This window comes from Malus domestica, chromosome 02 (assembly GCF_042453785.1).
Source record: "Malus domestica chromosome 02, GDT2T_hap1".
Taxonomy (NCBI): Eukaryota; Viridiplantae; Streptophyta; class Magnoliopsida; order Rosales; family Rosaceae; genus Malus; species Malus domestica.
This window is the reverse complement of record NC_091662.1, coordinates 5,423,902-5,446,042: the sequence shown is the minus strand read 5'-3', so window position 1 is coordinate 5,446,042 and position 22,141 is coordinate 5,423,902. Positions and strand designations below refer to the sequence as shown.

At 35.5% G+C, this 22,141-nt stretch overlaps 2 protein-coding genes and 2 long non-coding RNA genes across 4 annotated transcripts in view; 3 read left to right on the top strand and 1 right to left on the bottom strand.

The window, feature by feature from the left end:
* Positions 1-12,978, top strand: part of LOC103418057 (putative disease resistance protein RGA3) — a 30,122-nt gene extending 17,144 nt beyond the window's left edge. Inside the window, exons 3-10 of the mRNA XM_070806874.1 lie at positions 9,316-9,743; positions 9,864-9,950; positions 10,313-10,399; positions 10,512-10,672; positions 10,842-10,998; positions 11,351-12,138; positions 12,241-12,460; positions 12,559-12,978. Coding sequence (XP_070662975.1) covers positions 9,316-9,322 — 7 coding nt within the window. The 3' untranslated portion in view covers positions 9,323-9,743; positions 9,864-9,950; positions 10,313-10,399; ... (3 more) ...; positions 12,241-12,460; positions 12,559-12,978. The remainder of the gene's footprint in view (positions 1-9,315; positions 9,744-9,863; positions 9,951-10,312; positions 10,400-10,511; positions 10,673-10,841; positions 10,999-11,350; positions 12,139-12,240; positions 12,461-12,558) is intronic.
* Positions 2,039-2,656, top strand: LOC139188862 (uncharacterized). The gene is made up of 3 exons (XR_011572224.1): positions 2,039-2,114; positions 2,196-2,323; positions 2,428-2,656. It is a non-coding gene; the product is annotated as an uncharacterized lncRNA (long non-coding RNA).
* Positions 10,007-10,390, bottom strand: LOC139188865 (uncharacterized). Its single transcript, XR_011572227.1, has 2 exons — positions 10,187-10,390; positions 10,007-10,124 (listed from the first exon to the last, which is right to left on the bottom strand). It is a non-coding gene; the product is annotated as an uncharacterized lncRNA (long non-coding RNA).
* A 1,195-nt stretch (positions 12,979-14,173) lies between the features above and the next one.
* Positions 14,174-15,691, top strand: LOC103406796 (probable LRR receptor-like serine/threonine-protein kinase At4g29180). Its single transcript, XM_070806861.1, has 4 exons — positions 14,174-14,647; positions 14,732-14,791; positions 14,884-15,070; positions 15,164-15,691. Exons 1-4 carry the CDS (start codon positions 14,500-14,502, stop codon positions 15,444-15,446), a joined length of 678 nt encoding a protein of 225 aa, XP_070662962.1. The 5' UTR covers positions 14,174-14,499; the 3' UTR covers positions 15,447-15,691.
* Positions 15,692-22,141: the final 6,450 nt, after the last annotated feature.

Sequence of the window (22,141 nt, the reverse complement as noted above, 5' to 3'; positions counted from 1 at the left end):
ATGAAGATCTCAACTGGTTTCCTCGTCCTGCTGCTCTGGGCAAGTTTTGTGAATGGCGTTGCGTCCTTCAGATTTATATTTTCTATCTGCTGATAAGTTATTTTTAGCCGACCCCACTTAGTGGGAAAAGGCTTTGTTGTTGTTGTTGTTGTTGTTGTATCTGCTGATAAGTTATTTTTAGATTAGATTCAAGCAAGCTCAAGAAGAATATTGTTGTTCCAATACTTGGATCATTACCATCAACAATGGCACTGGATGATTCAGAAGGGTCTTACCAGAGTGATGACGGAACCTTTCATGTGTCGACGATCTATCTACTCACCGTTGTTGGAACCTGAAGTATCTGTCGACAGTAGGAAAGCCAGTCTACATTTTACTGTTGTGTTCTAAATTAAAAGAAGTAACCTGCTCAACTGGCCCAAGATTTCTTGCATTTCTGACAGTCAAGTGTAAGTTTCTTTCCCGAAACAGTAATTCGTGATTGGTTCTGTTCTCTTGTCTTAGTTGCATTTAGTTTGCAAAATCATACACTTTCTAGCCTCATGGAAGAACATTAATTTCTTTGCTTTCACAATCTTTTTGGAACAACACTTTAGACTTTTGTGGAGATTAAGCTTTTTAGTCCTTAAATATGAGTTAATAGAAGTACATTTGCAACTGTTTACGAATCCGTGGTCATTCTGTATATGTTATAACGTCCAATGTGCATTCGAATATGTTCTAAGACATCTTCCACATGGTGTTATGGTGCAGATACAATTTTATGAGACCAGTTTTGTGTAAGGTAGTCTGTTTAGCCAATATACACCTTCTTTCTTCGGTCTTTCATCCTTGAATAAAATCATGTCGAGTTATCTAGAATACGTTAATCACAGATAAATTGGATTTGTATTTCAGCTACACTCAAGAAGGGAATCCAATAGAAGAATTGCATTAAGAGGGGAGAGCAAGCACAGTACAACGAAAACTTGGATGCGAAAAGAGCAGGTTTCGGTCTGTCTGTGGTTTTTTCCAGTGATAATGGGACTCGTGTGGTGACATAGGTCATGGGCAGAGCGGGTTATCTTGATTGCGAGTATATTCAAATTTCTGTGTTCTATTAGATTGTTTATCATGTTATAAATACAAATGTATGAACAGTGAGTGGTTTATTTATGATTACTTTTTATTGTCTGCAGGTACTATAATTATCAAAGGTTGAATTTTAGAGTTTTACGGGCCAACCTGCAAGGCTGCAATCATAGAAAGTGATGATCTTGTCTGCATCGTGGAGTGGGTGAATTCTGAGTTCCAGAATGGTGATTTAACAACTAATTTGGATCGAAGGATTCAAAGAAAGTTCGATGTGAATTCGGTCAGGAAATCATTAAAGACAGCAATGGCATGCACAACTTCCACCTCCCAACATAGAGCCACCATGGTTGGTTTTGTGCTGTGCCAACTAATAAAATGTATGTAATGGAGGTGTCTAAGCATCGAGAAAGAACTCCAGGCTCAAATGAAGAAACTCTTGTTATGATCTCACAATACCAGAGTTCACCTAGAGTGATTTCCAGATGTTCAGATTCCACAAATGCACGTTCCATGACAGCAGCATGCTAGGTAGCTACAAACTCTCTCGTTCATCCCATGTTCAAAACTTGGTGGGTTAAAAATGGGGTTGGGATCTGTTGTGCAGTGAATCAGTCTAGGCTAAATACAAGTATGCATCTATATTGTCCTCGACTTAATCACTTTTGTCTAATACTTCGGGTTATCTCCCTGACTTGTATCACACCACATAACCCTAATAGGAACAATGTTTTAAATGCTTTGACTAGAAAATACGTTGGGTTGACCAAATTGCTCTCTTAGTATGAACATTGCATGATCCATTGATTGACGTAGACTAAGCATCCCCATGTAAAGGATCATGTATGTACTCTGCAAGTTGTGCAGCATGAGATTACAAATCAACACTGTCATATATGTTTTTCTGTTTTTTTGGTCAGGACATTGTCACACATTTTAAATACCAGGTAGTTCATAGGCTGCAATGAGACAGATGAAGATCTCAACTGGTTTCCTCGTCCTACTGCTCTGTGCAAGTTTCGTTCATGGAGAGTGCTGAATAGGTTAGCATTTTCTTTAACGAAAGCAAATGGTATTGCGTCCTTCAGATTTATATTTTCTATCTGCTGATAAGTTCTTTTTAGCTCAGATTCAAGCAAGTGCAAGAAGAACATTGTTGTTCCAATACTTGGATCATTACTTTCAACAATGGCCCTCCTTCAAGTTATAGTGCTCTTACTGGTCTGGAAGCTGAGAAGAATAAGAAAACCAGGTGCCATTTTATGCCCTTGATAATTATATAGTTAGAAATAGCGCTGCTACTATGGCGTAGTGGTATTCCTATCCAGTTAGAACTCATAACTTTTTGTCCTTAAGCTGCAGATGGAGAAAAACATAACAAAACACATGTAGCACACCAGTAGCATCAATGAAGTCCCAGTTTACTTGTGACGAGGTTTTAAAAATCACCAAAAACTTTCAAACTGAAATTGGGAAAGGAGGATTTGGGATTGTATACCATGGCTACTTGGAAGATGGCACTCAAGTTGCGGTTAAAATACTTTCTCCATCGTCAACTCAAGGAGCTAGGGCATTCCAAACAGAGGTTTGATAGTTAGGATTTTAATTCCTTGGAATTGCAAGTGCCTTGTCTCGTTGGTTAGAGATTGATAAGTTCCAACCCTTCTGCAAGGAGGTATCTTCCTCCACTTCTTCTACTTTGGGTCGAAGCATCTGGTTGAGAGAAGTCTCATGTTGATCAATGTTTTGATGATTAGCTCGCTCCTCATCAGGGATACCCATGTCGAAGGGAGGTTACCCTCCATGTTGGGGGGCACCCAGATGATGGTTGATGTCTACAGGGGCAACGAGCTCGCGTGTTTGAGTATGCCTAGTTTCGTGGAGCGTCTAAAAAAGCTTCTCATACTGCTCCCGGAGGATCTCATTCTTCATTGCTATCTTGTTGTTCTGAGCTTCTAGCTCATCGACTTTAGCTTGAAGAGTAGCCTTATTTCCTTCCTTCTTTCGTTGCTTTGCACTAGGTGCAAGATGGGTGTCATTCTGTGTGCTCTGGCTTCCTTTGCTCCCCATGTTGGAGAGGGATGCCTGGTCAAAAGAGAGTGTACGAATGGTGGAAACCAGCTTGGCAAAGCTGAAGAGAATGGGAATAAGTGTCGTTCCCACAGACGGCGCCAAATGTTGATGCACAAAATCAGTAAGGACTTTGGTACAACAGAAAATGTAAAGTTTGTGACCTTCGCTAGATTGCTCCGGTCACTAGTGTGGATAAGTATGTAAATGGATAGAGACAGGGAAGCAAACACAAGATGTACGTGGTTCACCCAGATTGGCTACGTCCACGGAGTAGATGAGTTCTCATTAATTGTGAAGGGTTTACACAAGTACATAGGTTCAAGCTCTCCTTTAGTGAGTACAAGTGAATGATTTAGTACAAATGACATTAGGAAATATTGTGAGAGAATGATCTCTATTTATAGAAGAGAGTTTCTAGTTTCATTCTGACATTGACACGTGTGATTGGCTTCTGATGTTGACACGTGTCGCGCTATGATTGGCTTCTGATGTCAACACGTGTCTCGCTGTGATTGACCTTCTGGTTGGAGGGAAACTCTTTTGGGTCCTTGACGCTATAACGTTGACCGATGCTCAGTAGTTTCGGGATTGGTCAAGTATGGTACAAACACACACAATGTCAAATATTAATTACAACACTCCCCCTTGAGTGTGTAAATACTCAAGTAGATATTGCATCAGATTTGTAAAAATAGTATGAAGTCGTCTCGTAGGCACTGATAGAGAAACATGCTAGTTTTAAATAAGGAACTTGCATATGAAAATAAGTCTTAAGGAGAAATATGAGTTAATGCAAAGTAAAGATTAAACGTCTAAAAGGACGCACACAAGGGTATGACAATCCCAAGATGGGTGTCTCATTAAAACCTTATTAGGTAGCAAAAACTTAAAGGAAAAAATGCTTCAAACTATTGGGAAAAAGAATATATTAAGGTCAAGTGAGACTCCTGGATAGACTCCCCCTAAGTTTAATTGGGCTAGGCCATATAATGGATTAGTCATTACTAGATCTCAAACTCAAATAAATATAATGTGTCATCACCATTCATATGAGTCAAACTTAAGACCCTTCAGTTACAGGTAAAAAAAATATCACTATACGTTAGTAATATAAGTATGATTAAATATTCAACATAATCGCCATTATAAAAAGCCTTAACTTGGTATATCTAATTTTGTCCAACATTTTTAAAGGAAAATTGCATGAAAAACATAATAGTGAGCTTTAAAGGGTCAATTTTGTTTATATAATATATATATATATATATATATATATATATATATGGATTAGGATTGGGAGACACATTTTTTGACACAATCCGTAGGCCACTTCACATCGAACTTCAATGATCTAAATAGTCTATTTTGTAAGTCTCGATTCATAGATCATTCTTGCAACAATTCAATTCAATCTGAAATCATTTGCCTATTTAATTATCAAGATAAAATTTCGTTGTTTTTTATATAACAAGTATTCGTTAATTTCTTTGAACCCATTTAGATGTCTTAAATATTTCCAATTTGGCTAATATTTTGCAAGGATGATCTTTGAGGTGCAACTTAAAAAATAGACGGTTCGGATCGTTAAAATTCGATGTGGTGTGGGCCCCACAACAGATCCCTAATTTTATAAAAAAAATGTGGATACCTTCCCTTAAAACCAATATATATATATATATATATATATATATATATATATATATATTGTGTGTTTAATGTATTTCAACAATTAAACCGTCTTATATTTGACGTCTTCCCTAAAATATCATCTCTACCAAAAAAACCATTGGATCAAATTTAGTGTTTCTTTAGTAAAAGGCGAAAGAATAGTTCACTTTGTGCTCATCGCGCAATTGCGTAAATTTAGTGTATCTTTGTAGAATCATATCGGCTTTTTCCTTCACTACAAATAAATGTCAAAATGAGTTTGGATTTTTCTAATTTTTTACAAGAAAGATTTATGAATGATGAATTGAAATATAAATGATTGAGATCCTTGAAAAAAAAAAATTATAGAATGAAAGCCACGAAAACTTGTGTTAAAATATGTTTCAAAAATGAGTGTCTCCGAAGCTTAACCTTATATATACATGTCAAAGTAGAAAATGTGGATCAAAGCGCTCCTTCAAAATACTACCTTCCTAGTGCATTGTTACAAACCATTCAATTACCCAGTTATCATAAGTATCTAATTGAAACTTATAGCTCCAATACTACAGTATCATGGTATTTCTCTTCACTTGAAAGTGAGAGGTCTTAGGTTCAAATCTTGTGGATGGTGAATTCGATACCAAATTATGTTATCCATTATGTGGTTTAGCCGAACTCTCCCTCCCTTTAATATAAAAACATATTGATGTACTAAAAAAAAATTAAAACTTATATTTAACTGATCTAATAAAGTATCTTTCAATTAATTCTGAAACCAATTCTTACTTGGCTAGCAAGTCCCTTTAGTATTTCTCTTCTAACAGGAGCAGTCTTTCACTTTTCATCGATACAAAACAAAGTTGAGTTCAATGCGTCATTATCTTGCCAATAATGTTAGTCAAAATTCAATAAAACTAAAATTTGGCACTGTTATTATTTTGCTAATCAGGTTTTATTATTCTACAACATATAGAAACTAATTATCTTATGTATCAACAGGTTTTAGGAAGCTTGATGCATTCACAGGAATGGTCGTCAATTCTAGAAAGTAAAATATGGGAATTACCAGATCGAGAGGACCGAATCATGCCGATCTTGAAGTTGAGTTTTGATAATTTAAGAGAGCCATCATTGAAGCAATGTTTTGCATATTGCTCAATGTTTGAAAAAGATTGTGAGATTGAAAAAGATGACTTGGTCCAACTCTGGATGGCTCAAGGATATCTCCATTCTTCTCCCATGGAGGATAAAGGTAATGAATATTTTAATATTCTATTGCAAAACTCTTTATTTCAATATGCTAGAAACTATCAGTATGCACATAGAAGAGAAAGAGAAGATGAGTATGGGAATACCAAATGCAAGATGCACGATCTTGTGCATGATCTTGCTGAGGAAGTATTCAAATTTGAAAGCTTGACACGAGACTTGGATCGGATGGACGATGGAGCACTTGAGATTCAGCATGTTGCCCGGATTTCTTCCACGACACTTGAAAGATTTCTACAAGGAAGCGTTAGGAGATTGCTATCATTGTTTCCTCCACGACGCTTTGAGTTCAGTAACATGTTTGAAAGGTTCAGAGATTTACGGACATTGAATTTATACATGGCTGTAATAGAGGAGTTGCCCATCTCAATTGGAAAGTTGAAACGCTTGAGGTATCTCAATATTTCAAGTACAAAATTAAAAGCACTCCCCAAATCTATGGGCAAGCTCTATAATCTTCAGACGTTAAGAATGTCAAATACAGACAATCTTAAAACGTTTCCTAGGGAAATGGAAAATTTGATCAACTTGAGACATGTTTATTTTGATAAGGATAAGGAAGTTCCATTTGGGATGAAAAGATTGACTCATCTGCAAATGCTACCTTCTTTTAAATTGGATAGAGCAAGGCGTCATAGACTTGATGAGCTAGGTGGGCTAAATGAACTGAAAGGGGAACTAGTTATTGGATCATTGGATTTTGTGAGAGACAAGGAAGAAGCAATAAAATCAAAATTAGTGGAAAAGGCAAACCTACGAAAATTGATATTAAAATGGAGTTGGGTCCCTCCTGAAGAAAAAAATGGCAATTTTCTTAACGAGGATATTCTCGAAGGACTCCAACCGCACCCCAACTTAGAAAGCTTGACGATTAAGGAATTCAATGGTACTAAATTTGCATCTTGGATGATGAGAAATTGTCGAGTAACCAATCTCCGTCAATTGAGAATTAAGAGATGTGAGAAATTGTCGAGCTTGTGTTGTGGGTTAGAATATTGCCCCTCACTTGAGATGGTGAAAATTGAGGATTGCGGCGATCTAGAATCCTTCCAAATTTCACCATCCCAATCTCTTCAGGAGTTGAAAATAGTTAATTGCCCAAAGCTAAGATGCACTTCAATTCAGTGTATGCCCTCACTCCGTGATTTGGTTATTGAGAGATGCACTACTCTCGAGGGGGACTTGTCTTTAAATGGTTGCACATTCCTATGTGAATTGACAATTAAATACTACGATGGATTCACAAGTATATTGAGTGGGCTCCATTCTTGTACTACTCTTCGCAAACTGAGTATCTGGGATTGTCAAAATTTGAGGACTTTGTCGGGTCATGGGCTACAAGTACAAACCCCCGTCTCTCTTGAGAAGATGGAAATATGGGAATGCCCTAATCTAGAGGCTATTCCCAGTTTAGACAACCTCACATCCCTCACTATATTGAATATTATGAGATGTGATGGATTAATAAGTCTACCGAGTGGGCTTGCATACTGCACATCTCTTACCCATTTGCTTGTTAGTGAATGCTCCAATTTGATATCTCTGGCGGATCAAAATGTGTCCAGCTTGCAATTTCTTTCCTCTTTACAATTATCTTTTTGTGGGAAATTGCAATATTTGCCCAAGGGGCTGCACTCTCTATCTCGTTTGAAAGTGTTGTGGATCGGTGCCTTCTGCCAAGAGCTCGATTCTTTCCCGGATATTCAGGTCCCATCGAAACTTGAAGAATTAAGATTGTACGGGTGGCCTAAGCTCAAGTCTCTGCCTCCGCAAATTCAACACTCTGCTTCTCTAACTAAGTTGGAAATTCGGAAATTCGATGGTCTGGAGGCTCTTCCAGAGTGGTTGGGCAACCTCACATCTCTTACTAAGTTGTCGATTCGGAAATGTAAGAACCTGATGTATCTGCCTACGGTCGAAGCTATGCCCAAATTACATGAGCTACTGATTGGACGGTGTCCCCGTCTGGAAGAAAGATGCGCCAAGGACAGCGGCCCAGAATGGCCAAAGATTTCTCACATTCCAGATCTGAGGTAGTTTTTATTTTTGGAGCCCTTATTTTTGGAGCCAATCAATTATCCATGTATATTTTGTTCAAAATTCTTCGTTCACTCTCGCTTTCTGCAGTATTATATGATTGAAAAGGCTCTTACCAGAGTGATGACGGAACCTTTCATGAATCGACCATCTATCTATTCACCGTTGTCGGAATCTCAAGTATCTATTGGCAGTAGGGAAGCCAATCCAAATTTTACCGGTGCGTTCTAAATTAAAAGAAGCACTTGCCCGACTGGCCCAAGATTTCTCGCATTTCCCAGAGTCAAGTGTAGGTTTCTTTCCCGAAACAGTAATTCATGATTTGTTCTCTTCTCTTGTCTTAGTTCCATTTGGTTTGCAAATATGTTCTAAGGCATGTTGCGCATGGTTTTTACTTGTTATGGTGCAGATACACTTTTGTACAAGGTTGTGTTTCTTCTCACTGTGTGCATGTCCTCTCAACTCACACGGTTTTATCAGACCAATTTTATGGAAGGTAATCTGTTTAGTCAATATGTAACTTCTTTGTTCAAGGTTTTCATCCTTGAATAAAACCATGTCAAGTTATCTAGAGTACATTAATCACAGATAAAATTGGATTTGTATTTCAGCTCACTTAAGAAGGGATTCCAGTAAGAGAATTGCATTAGGAGGGGAGAGCAAGCACAGCACAACGGAAACTTAGATGCAAAAAATAGCAGATTTCGGTCTGTCCAGGGTTGTCCTCCAACAGAGGGTTTCAAAATATTGAAGTGTCATGTCACTGGTTGCGGATGCAGATAGAAGCTCACATAAACTTGGGAAATGAGACTTCGGATAGCATTAGATATTGAGTTAGATAGGTGCTTAGTGTTATTTTGTATGCTAATATATATGCACAATCCAGTATTGTGCATAGAGATGTAAAGACAGCCAACATTCTCTTGAATTAAAACTTGGATGCAAAATAGCGATTTTGGTCTGTCCATGGTTTTTCCCAGTGACACTGAGACTCTGGTGGCATCAGTCATGGGCACAGCAAGGTATCTTGATTCCGAGCATGTTTAGATTTCTTGTTCTACTGTTCTTAGAATTTTGATTATGTTAAAAAAAACAAATCTATGTGCAGTGAGTGATCTATGATTACTTTATTTGGTCTGCAGGTACTATAATTAGCAAAGGTTGAATGAAAAAAATTTGATGTTTAGAGTTTTACAGGCCAACCTGCATTCATAGAAAATGATGATCTTGTCCACATAGTGGAGTGGGTGAATCTTGAGTTCCAGAACAGGGATTGAACGACTATTTTCGATCAAGGGCTTCGAGGATAATTTAAAGTGAATTCGGTCTGGAAGGCATCAGAGACAGCATGGCATGCCTCCCAACATAGAGCCACCATGAGTTTTGTGAATTGTGGAAATGGAGGTATCTAGGCATCGAGAAGGAACTCCAGGCTCAACACCATTTACTGGGTAGCTACTAGCTAGTTAGGATTTAATTGCAGCCAAATGAAGAGGAGGCAGTTGTCAATTTGGTCATCAACTTTCAAGTACAAAGTCTACTCCATTTGCTAAAGATAATAGTAACCAAAGAGTAAATACCAAGATGCACCATGAACAGTGGCCCAGAATGGCCAAAGATTTATCATATTCCAGATATAAGAGGTATTTTTTATTTTTATCTCCAATCAATTATTCATGTATATTTGGTTCAATATTGTTCACTCACTCTCGATTTCTCAAGTGTTAAGTGTTAAGTGTTAACCAAACATATTCCTTGCTTAGTTCAATCGGGACTGGTACGAATCTGAATAAAGAAAGATGCAACCTGCCCGACTGGCCCAAGATTTCACACATTTCCGACAGTCAAGTGTAGGTTTCTTTCCCGGAACAGTAATTCATGATCTGTTTTGTTCACTTGTCTTAGTTCCATTTGGTTTGCAAAATCATAGACTATCTAGCCTTGTGGAAGAACATTAATTATTTTGCTTTCATAATATTTTTGGAACAGGACTTTAGGCTTTTGTGGAAATTAAGCTTTTAGTACTTTTAGCCGACCCCACTTAGTGGGAAAAGGCTTTGTTGTTGTTGTTGTAAGCTTTTAGTACTTTATGTGTAATTAGAAGTAAAATTGCAAGTGTTTACAAGTCTCTGGCCATTCTGTATAACTTACAACATTCAACGTGCATTCGAATATGTTCTAAGGCTTGTTGTGCATGGTTGTTATGGTGCAGATACGCTTTTGTAGAAGGCTGTGTTTCTTCTCACTCTGTGCAGGTTCTCTCAACTAACACAGTTTTATGAGACCAATTTTGTGGAAGGTAATCGGTTTAGTCAATTGTAACTTTTTTCTTCAATCTTTCATCCTTGAATAAAATCATGTCGAGTTATCTAGAATACGTTAATCACAGATAAATTTGATTAGTATTTCAGCTCACTTAAGAAGGGAATCCAGTAAGAGAATTGCATTAAGAGAGGAGAGCAATCCCAGTGCAACAAAAACTTGGACGCGAAAATAGCAGATTTCAGTATATCCATGGTTTTTTCCAGTGATAATGGGACTCGAGTGGTGACATCAGTCATGGGTACAGCAGGTTATCTTGACCCAGAGTATTTTCAAATTTCCTTGTTCTATTAGATTTTTTTTTATCATGTTATGAATACAAATTTATGAACAGTGAGTGGTTTATGAATACTTTTTTGGGTCTGCAGCATGGGTTTTGTGCTGTGTCATGTCAACTAACACAATGTTTGGAAATGAAGGTGTCTAGGCATCCAGAAAGAACTCAAGGCTCAAATGAAGAAACTGGCTTGAATGAAGAAGCTTGTGTTACGATTTCACCATACCATAGTTCACCTGGAGTGATTTCCAGATGTTCAGATTCCACAAATGCAGGTTCCATGACAGCACCATGCTAAGGTAGCTACAAACTCTCTCATTCATCCCATGTTCATAACTTGGTGGGTTAAAAATGGGTGTGGGATCTGTTGTGCAGTGAATCAGTGTAGCCTACTAGTTTGTATCTATATTGTCGACTTAATCACTTTTGTCCAATACTTCGGATTGTCTCCCTGACTTGTACAATGTTTGAAATGCTTTGACTAGAAAATGCTTAACCATATTGCTGTCTTAGTATGAACATTGAATGATCCATTGATTGACGTAGACTAAGCATCTCCATGAAATAAGGATCATGCATGTACTGTGCAAGTTGTGCAGCATGAGGTTACAAATCCAGTGTCGTTTATGTTTTTCTGTTTTTTATGTCCAGACATTGTCACACGTTATAAATACCAGGTAGTTCATAGGCTGCAATGAGACAGAGAGATGAAGATCTCAACTGGTTTCCTCGTCCTACTGCTTTGTGCAAGTTTCGTTCATGGAGATACTGCGATATTGTTCTGGACTATGATAAGATGTACCATCTGTCTTAGATAACCTATGATAAGGAAGGCAAGGTGTGGCACATGATTTTGCATCTTGCATATCAACCTTGGCTAGAAGATCTTGAATATATTTGGTTTGAGAAACAAACAAGCCTGTGTTCTTGTAAGTGATCTGCAAACCTAAGAAGTAATGTAAATTGCCCAAGTCCTTCATATCAAACTCTTGTGTCAAAGCTAAAATGACTTCAGACATAAGAGATGTACTGCTGCCAGTGAGGATGATATCATCCACATAGAGTAAGAGGATCACAATACCATTGGATGTTTGCTTGACAAACAAAGATGGATCAGCAAAAGACGCTTTGAAGCCTAAACCAGGTAAGAAGCTTGTAAACTTCTCATTCCATGCCTGAGGAGCCTGTTTAAGACCATACAAGGACTTCTGTAGTTTACGCCGAATAGGTTAGCATTTTCTTTAATGAAAGCGAATGGTATTGCGTCCTTCAGATTTATATTTTCTGTCTGCTTATAAGTTCTTTTTAGCTCAGATTCAAGCAAATGCAAGAAGAACGTTGTTGTTCCAATACTAGGATCGTTACCATCAATGATGACCCTCCCCTTCAAGTTATAGTGCTCATACTGGTATGAAAGCTGAGAAGAACAAGAAAACCAGGTGCCATTTTATACCCTTGACACTTAGAACCGGCGCTGCTACTGTGGCGTCGTGGTATTTCTATCCATTTGGTCTGAACGCATATCTTTTTGTCTACTTAAGCTGCAGATGGAGAAAAGCATAAGAAAATTTCTGTAGCATTAATGAAGTCCCAGTTTACTTATGATGAGGTTTTAGAAATCACTGAAAACTTTCATACTGAAATTGAGAAAGGAGGATTTGGGATTGTATACCGTGGCTACCTGGAAGATGGTTTTTCCCAGCGATAGTAAGACTCAATAGTGGCATCGGTCATGAGCACAGTGGGGTATCTTGATCCCGAGTATGTTCAGATTTCGTGGTCTTAGAATTTTGATCATTTGAAATAAAACAAATCTATGAGTAGTGAGTGACTTATGATTACTCTTTTTTTGTCTGCAGGTACTATAATTATCAATGGCGAATGAAAAAAATGAAGTTTAGAGTTTTACTGGCCAACCTGGAATCACAGAAACGACATGCATAACTTCCACCTCCCAGCATAGAGCCACCATGGGTTTTGTGCTGTGCCAACAAACACAATGTTTGGAAACGGAGGTGTACGTCTAGGCATCGAGAAAGAACTCCATGCTCAAATGAAGAAACTCGTGTTGCGATTTCACCATGCCATAGTTCACCTCGAGTGACTTCCAGATGTTCTAAATACCAATCATCTTTCTCACCACTCTTGAATTATCATTGACATTCACTATCCGTCAATAATGTTTGAACTTTTGACTATCTGTACTTTGTTGTATTTATCTATCGTAAACTCATCCAAAGGTTATGATTCTTAAATAAAGCATTAATATTTTGTTAATACATATTAATCCTGATATGGGTTTTCTGCAATCGGTATATTGGGACAATATCGACACTATAAACAACATAGAGAAGAGGGGCCGTCATTGCCAATTTGTCAAAATGGAGGAAAAATTCTTGTGTAGAGAAACCGAAACACCAAATCCCTACGGCCTAGACAGTAAAAAAGCACTATATCCCACTCCCTCATTGTGAGGCCCACCATACCCCAAATTTTGGTCTCACCCCTCCTCTATTAACCTTAGCTCAGGTTTCGAACCGAAGAACTTCTCCGGATGAGAAATTCTTTTGTTCGAAACCGAAGATGTAGGGCCATGAAGGTGTTGTGAAAAGTGAGAATGGAGTCATTACATGGAGTAGTAGTGAGCCCCAAATATCAAGAGATGAGATATATAATCTTTATTGTATCTAGGGCCGCATGGACACGTGAACCGGGTGCTGGACTTTGGAATTTTTCCTCCGTATGGATGGAGACTTCTTCACTTTAGCTTGACTAATACCAGCTGCACTATACAACTAACGTGACTACTGATTAGTCAGAATAAAACAAAATATTGTTGACTGCATATATATCTTAAAATATTAGTACGAAATGGGACCACTAGCTGAATATGATTAGTCGATAAACTTCATGCATAATTCCATCATCATTCAAATCTAATCTTAATTACTTTACAGAAAACCAAAATCCTGGTAAATAATATGGTCATCCCACTATTTTCATCCGAATACGTGTTAGTTTGTTAGGGAGTTACCGTCTTAATCATCTATTGAATGAGTTCTTTGTATCTACTTTCCGTTATGCAATTTATTTGTACTTTATTTGTTCTAAGTTTTTTGTAACCACTTTCTGTTATGTAATTTATTTGTAATTTATGTTATAATTAGTATAGGACGGTAATTATGAGGAAAACTCATGTATAAATCTTGGGTGGAGGAATTCTCTGCGGGCGAGGGCAAAAGAAAGCAGTGGTTCTAACTTCTACGGCTCAGGTTGGCAAGCCGTTGAGATTCATTCAGTGACTGGCGCTCCTATTGTGTTTTGATCCAGCGTGGCATGCCCAACTACTTCCATTTTTAAATCCAACGGCTCAAATTTAAATCCAACGGTGAAAATACTATTATTAATTAATTGAAATCAGATCCAGCACCAAAACTCCTTCAAAATTCTATAAATACTCATACATTTGTTCACTATTCCACAAAAAAAATTTCAATTTTCTCATATTTCACCATCAATATTTTTTTTCAGAATTAAATTTTTTTTTGTTTACATCAAAATGTTCGTAAAAATAAAACAAGATAGATTACACAAAAACTAATTCCAAAATTATTAGAAAAAAATAATCGACGAAATACAAAAGTTTAACAAATTATAAAGTTGAGGGTGGGAATTATAGGTTTCTTACCTGTTGGAGGAAAAAAAATTGACTAACCTCATACGTATAGATGAATAATTGAAAATACAGGGCTACATTATGGGAGCTTAACCCTTTAGGTTGGAGATAACGTTAGAGATTGATGAGTTCCTTGTTGCTGCAGGTTGAGCTTGTGATGAGTATCCATCATAGAAACTTGGCCTCGCTTACTGGATACTGTGACGATACCGACAACTTGGCACTTATGTACGAGTACATGCCCAATGGAAACCTAAAAGAATATCTCTCAGGTATACGTAGTTCTATACTTTTATAAGCTTTATCTTGGACGGTTTCAAAATATTGAAGTATCATGTTTCTCATTGCGGATGCAGATAGAAGCTCACATATGACTTGGGAAATGAAACTTCGGATGGCTTTAGATATTGCGCTAGGTTGGTGTTTCGTATTATGTTGCAGGCTAATATATTTGCGTAAGTTCATGTGCCTTATTCAACCTATGTATATTGTGAAATTTGGCTCACAGGGCTACACTACTTGCATAAAGAATGCAATCCACATATTGTGCATAGAGATGTAAAGACTGCCAATATTCTCTTGAGCAAAAACTTGGATGCAAAAATAGTAGATTTCGGTATGTCCATGGTTTTTCCCAATAACAACGAGACTCATGTGGCATTAATCGTGGGCACAACAGGGCATCTTGATCCTGAGTATGTTCAGATTTCATGTTCTTAGAATTTTGGCCATTTGAAAAAAAATCTATGAGCAGTGCGTGATTTATGATTTTTTTTTTTGGTCTGCAGGTACTATAATTATGAAAGGTTGAATGAAAAATTTGATGTTTATAGTTTTGGGGTAGTTCTATTAGAGATAATTACTGGCCAACCTGCAATCATAGAAAGTGATGATCTTGTCCACATAGTGGAGTGGGTGAATCCTGAGTTCCAGAATGGGGATTTAACGACTATTTTGGATCGAAGGATTCGAGGAGAGTTCGATGTGAATTCGGTTTGTAAAGCATTAGAGACAGCAATGGCATGCACAACTTCCACCTCCCAACCATGGGTTTTGTGTTGTGCCAATTAACACAATGTTTGGAAATGGAGGTGTCTATGCATCGAGAAAGAACTCCAGGCTCAAATGAAGAAACTCGTGGTACGATTTCACAATACCATAGTTCACCTGGAGTGATTTCCATATGTTCATATTCCACAAATGCAGGTTCCATGACAGCACCATTTGCTCGGTAGCTATTTAGGCTTTAACTTTGCTGGCTCCTACACTATTGTTTGAAATTCTTTTTTTAATATATTGTTAAGCTTTTTTATCCATTTAAGTTTTATGATTTGGTGCATAGTTTCTCTGTAATTAAATTCATTTTTCGTGAATTCAATCAGCAGAAGCGGGTAGATTCAACAAGTAATAAAAAGCCAAAAGCTGCTTCCTTCCAAAAGTCGGTGTCAGAAAATTAACAAACCCTACTTCATAAGTTCAAATCAATCATAGCTTCAAGTCCAAATCAATGACTTAAAACCCTATCATGTTGTTGACAAATCTTCCACCGTCGGATAACAAAGCTTATCGCTCACATGTCAGGTATACAGAAATCCAAAGGTGGAAACAAGCCCAGATTAGGATTTCATAGATACTCCCCCTTTATCTTGAATTCCAATTCAGGTACCACAATTTCAAAGATGTTACGTCCGGGGTAGCTGGTACAGTTAGATCTTTGTTTAAAATAAATAATAATGAAATTCCCAAAATTCTACTATACTTCTTTGCTTTAGTTGAGTTCTGTGGTATAGTTGAATGTGCAATCACGAGAATCTAATATTGTGAGACAGTTGAATGTGTGATAAAAAATCTAATACCTAAGAACATCTAAAAATTCCCATACTCAACATAAATTGTTTGGTACACAAGAAATTCTTAAGTATGGATAGTCGTGATATGTCAGTTTTAAAAAAGAAATACTCTCATGTAACCAAGTATCTGCTTTAAAGGAGAATTATGGTTGTTATCATTAATTCACGATTAGAACCGGCCAAAAAGAACAATGTCACAAATTCAACCCACTGTTTTGTTGTGATGTCTGAGCTTTTTAAGTCGAATTCTCTCTTTTTTAGGGTATTATTTTCAGTAATTTTGTATCAAGTCTAAGTGTTAGAGTTGTGACCTTATATATTATTCAATCAATAAATTTTGGAGGGGGTTTAATGAAAACCTCTTTGCTACAACTTGGTTTTAATCGTAAGGACATTTTGGATTTGAATATCTATATTAGGTCAAGCTCTTTTCTTATTTACTTTTATGTCATTATTTCATTCATCATGGCTGATTCTACAATGAAGTTTACATTTTGTTTGATACTTAAATTATTGTACGTAATTTTGCATGATGCTACTACGAAGGATTATCCGCTTGCTGCATTGTTGTGCTATTTATAATTTGATATGTCACTAATAGAAAATAAACATGTTAATCAACATTTATGTAATAATTCAATCATCAATAATCACGTCATATAGTTTAAATAGATAGTCTTCCTAGCATTACCACAGTTTAAATAGATGGTCTTTCTAGCATTACCCCTTTTATATCATTCAATCGATAGATTTTGAGATTTTCTCAAATTTTAATGGTTTCAAATTGCTTGTGAATTCTAACTTAGGTATTTCGTTGGACTTCCCTCATACTATATCAATATATTCATCGAGATGAATGGTATGATGGCGATTAATTAATCCCCTGCCTTGAGTATATAAATCCTTCATTTCTTCCCAACCCCATCATTAATTATTGATTGCCAAACACAATGGTGCCACCGATGCCAAACACAAGTGGGATGGGTCCAATAGCCATAGGATTCATTAGGACTTGCCCCATGAAAACAACAACTCATCTCATTACAGCAATTACAAGGAAGGCAGTGTTGGAAAATTTTCCTCTATCTTAGAAGATGGAGGATCTGCAAATCCAAATAAATTGTATCAATATATTCATCGAGATGAATGGTATGATGGCGATTAATTAATCCCCTGCCTTGAGTATATAGATCCTTCATTTCTTCCCAACCCCATCATTAATTATTGATTGCCAAACACAGTGGTGCCACCGATAACATGATTCATGTGGGATGGGGTCCAATAGCTATAGGATTCATTAGGACCTGCCCCATGAAAACAACAACTTATCTCATTACAGCAATTACAAGGAAGGCAGTGTTGGAAAATTTTCCTCTTATCTTAGAAGATGGAGGATATGCAAATGCAAATAAATTGTATCAATATATTCATCGAGATGAATGGTATGATGGCGATTAGTTAATCCCCTGCCTTGAGTATATAAATCCTTCCTTTCTTCCCAACCCCATCATTAATTATTGATTGCCAAACACAGTGGTGCCACCAATAACATGATTCATGTGGGATGGGGTCCAATAGCTATAGGATTCATTAGGACCTGCCCCATGAAAGCAACAACTCATCTCATTACAGCAATTACAAGGAAGGCAGTGTTGGAAAATTTTCCTCTTATCTTAGAAGATGGAGGATCTGCAAATCCAAACAAATTGAAAACAAGAATCCAAGATATTACTGAAAGTACACGTAGTGATCAACTTGTAAACCAAATGACCTATGTAGAATTTGTATAGTCGTTCCGTGAATTCCAATTGTCTACAATTATTTGGAGGTTTTTTTTATCTGATGACTCTCGTTAGTACTGAAGAGCGAATACGTATCTAATTTGAATCTCCTTATCGTACATACACTTTTGAATGTACTAATGAAGTTGTTATTATTTTTTTTATAAATATCTTTAATTTACTTTGTTAAAGTTGGGTTTCCACCATCGTCTAAAGTTGTTGAGAGAGATTGCAGATAAAATGATTTTATATTTATGTGGTCTTACTCTGCTTTTACTTTTTTGTCATGTTAGAGCATCTATAATAAAGAACCTAAACCAAGTCTTTACAATAGTACAATCTCTAAATATAGAGACAGAAAGTTTTTAATAAGTCGAAATTAAAGTCTATAAAATATTTCAATATGTTTTTTTTGTCAAAAAATATTTCAATATATAAAAACTCGCTAAATACTTCGAAAGAAAATCTCAAATGCGAAAATTGTATAGTGGGCCTCTGTTGATTTTGTGCAGAAAAGTGACCCATAAACGTGGGAATGCAGTGCTGCACAACAGCTGGTTTTTTGTCCTTGCTGCACACCAGCTGGATTTTTGTCTTTTACCTTGTTTGTTGATCCCACCCACGTGAAATTTTCATTTAGGGTTTTTGAACATTAGTTCTTGCAAAAGATTAAAATAAAAAAATAAAAAACTGATGCTAGATTAAATATTCAATTTAATCTCTTGAGTGTACTATTATCAAAATTTACATTTAATTTTTGTTATTTAATGTGTATTTTTATTTAATCTCTCCATACTAAATTTTAATTTTATTAATATGCACATATTTAATTTTTTTAATTAGAAATGAACGTAAATGAGAAAATATTAAAAGAAATTTATGATACAAAAATATATAAATACATACGTGTACAAAAATGATTGTGCCAAAATATATAAAATTGACTTTTTTGTACTGAAATATTTGTACCTACATGATTGTACCGAAATATATTATAATGAACCTAAATGTATGTACCGAAATGTATTATATTGAATTAATGTACCTAAATATCAATACCAAAATGTATGTACCAAAATATACGTACCGAACTGTATGTACCAAAATGTACGTACCTAAATGTTAATACCGAAAATGTATGTACATAAGTATCAATACCAAAATGTATGTACCTAAATGTATTTACCGAAATATAATAATTGAATTAATGTACTTAAAAGTCAATACTCAAATGTGTGTACCAAAGTGTACGTAATGAAATGCATTATATTGACCGAAATGCATTATATTGAATCAATGTAACTAAATGTTTGTACCGATGGATATACCAAAATATTCAAATGTATTAATGTACCTAAATGAAGAACATACAAAATTGTTATCGGAATATATATTATAAAAAAATTAGTTGCTTAAATGTAGACATTAAAATATATTATGATGAATGAAATAAAAATTAAATTTAAATGTAATTAATACATTAAAATAAAAATAAAAAGATAAAATAAAACATCAAAATACAACTAATAAATGATATGATTAAATGTGTTAAGGACTAAAATTGGATTTTAATCTTACATATGGTTATAATCTAAAACTCATCTTTTTTAAGGATTAAAATGAAGTTTTCTATTTTCATTTTTGGTTTTTTCACGTTATTTTTTTATTTTTTTAATTTTTGAAAAACTAAGGGTAGAGATATTTTTTTTAGTTTTTTCATCCATGAATAATAATTTTTCAATATTTTAGTTTTTATATTAATTTGAAGATTACACTATAAGAACTTTTCATAAAAAAAAAATATACTCTTTTAAGGACTCAAATATTTTTTTAAAGTCTTTAAATGAGCTCTCATAGATAGTGGTGGAAGTTCCTAAATAGGGATCCGGAGAGCATTCTTGTCCATTTTATCTCAATTTAATGTAAATATATCGTTGTATGAAAATACTGTTCAAACTAAACCATCCAATCGGTTGTCATTTAATATTATGATCTAACGGTATTTATCTTTACTTATAAATAATAGGTCTTAAGTTTGAATCTCAAGAATGACGAGTTCGATACAAATTTATACCCCACCCCAATCCAAGAAGTTTTGATTTAGCTTTTAGCTATGCAAAAATATATCGTTGTATAAAAATCAATCTAAGAAGTTTGGTAAGACTTTTATAATGAAAAAAAAAATGCAATTTTAGGTTGAACTAATCAAACTATAATTAGTTTGGTTTGATTTCGTTGGATTTGACGTATTTATAAACTGCTAAAAGCAAAACCAATTTGAACGCTCTTTATCAAATATGTGTATTGTCGGAGACGAATTCCTAGCGTTCGATTGTAATAGTTACCACATTTTCTCACTAGGTTTAGGTTTACCTTAGTCAATGAAAAAGGCACAAAGATGAGTGTAAATCATTAGCCAATTCAATGTATAAGAGACAAGTTTCTAGCTCGATTGTGTAAAAGAAACCACAGTTTATGTGAAAGATAGTCTTATTCACACAATCATTTTTATTTTTGACATATTTTTGTTAATTTTGTATAATTAATCTTCTTTAATTCATTCAATAAAATTAAGAATAAAAAGTAAAGTTAAATATGTAAATACCACTGCCTATGCGAAATCATATTGAAGATGAAGTGACAGGATCAAGTAGGGTTGAATAGTCACTAGTATTGAGTCCTGACAAAAATCCATGGAGGACCAATAAATGTTGACTAATCAAAATAATTTAAAGCCAATAAATGAATCACCGCGTGAAATAAAGTGGACGATGAAGATCTTTTGCGTGTGGACGTCTTCACTCGAAGCAAGCATGAAAAACAAGAAGTCGTCGCCACACACTGGGATGGACGATTTAGATTACATGACCCGGTCATGTCCGGATATAGGGATCCAGATAGCATTCTGATCATTTTATGTCGATTTAATGGATGAGGATGACTTTTGTTTTTGTTGATTGAAGGAGCTTGACTTGGATTAGGTGTTTCAATATAAGTAATAGGAGAGAGATTGAATTTTGCAAACTAAATTTACAAATCGAGTAATATAATTATAGATGATTCTGCTAATATTATAAAATAATTTACATAAATATGAAGTGATAGAATCTCAATTTAAAAGAATATACTTAACATTTCTCTTTTTAGATAGTCTTTGTCCTTTCTTTCTTTCCTCTTTTGCATTATTATTTTTTGTTTTTCCTTTTCTTAATTATTCTGTTTCTTAATCTGACATTGCATTACATGTATTACCGTATTAGTTCAGTTTAGTTTATTTTAACTTAATTTAGCTTAGTCTCTAAAACTAATCAAATTCAAAATATTCGATGCAACTAACGCATACTAAAATATTGCGTGTTGGAAGGATGATGAAACTACAGTTTAAGCATCATACTTGAATGTTGATGTCCGTGTAACTTTCTTGGAGGGAAATTGAGGAAGACGGGGGTCAGGGGATGTGCCATGTGGGGACGTGTGGGGCCCATGTTTGATTAGAACAGAGTCGGACGTTATGTTGGTGGGGTTGAATGAAGGGCTCAAGATGGCCTTGGATGCGCAGCAAGTTACCCGGCGTCTCACTTGTTAGGAGAAAGATTTCAGTAGGTAAAGCCGTGGCTCAAGAACTTGCCCACGCTGCTCTCAAGGAGGATTCTGGTTGTTTTATGTATTGAACCGGCTTTTCAGAAAAATCACAAATTTAATTCACTGCTTTGTTGTGATATATGAGCATTTTAGCCCGAATTCTGTTGTTTATCATGTTGAATCAGCATCTTTAGGTTTTAGTGTATTTTCAATAATTTCTAAGTGAAAGTTGTCATCTTTTATCTTTTATATGAATAATGCTAGGTAATTAATTTTTAGAGCACATTTGCTAATAAGATGGGTTTATATTTTATTTATTTATTTATAAACAAACAATATTATCCACACTAAAAAGAATGATATGAGCTTATTAATAATGTGATTCAACTTTACCTTTAACAAGAATCGAACCTAAAACCTCTCTTAAATCGTAATACTAAATAACAAGATCTCATTTTCATCTTTTATATTAAATCCTCATTACTTTATTAAAGTCGGCCTCCACTATTGACTAAAGTTGTTTAGAAAGAATCTTTGCTGACAAGATGGGTTT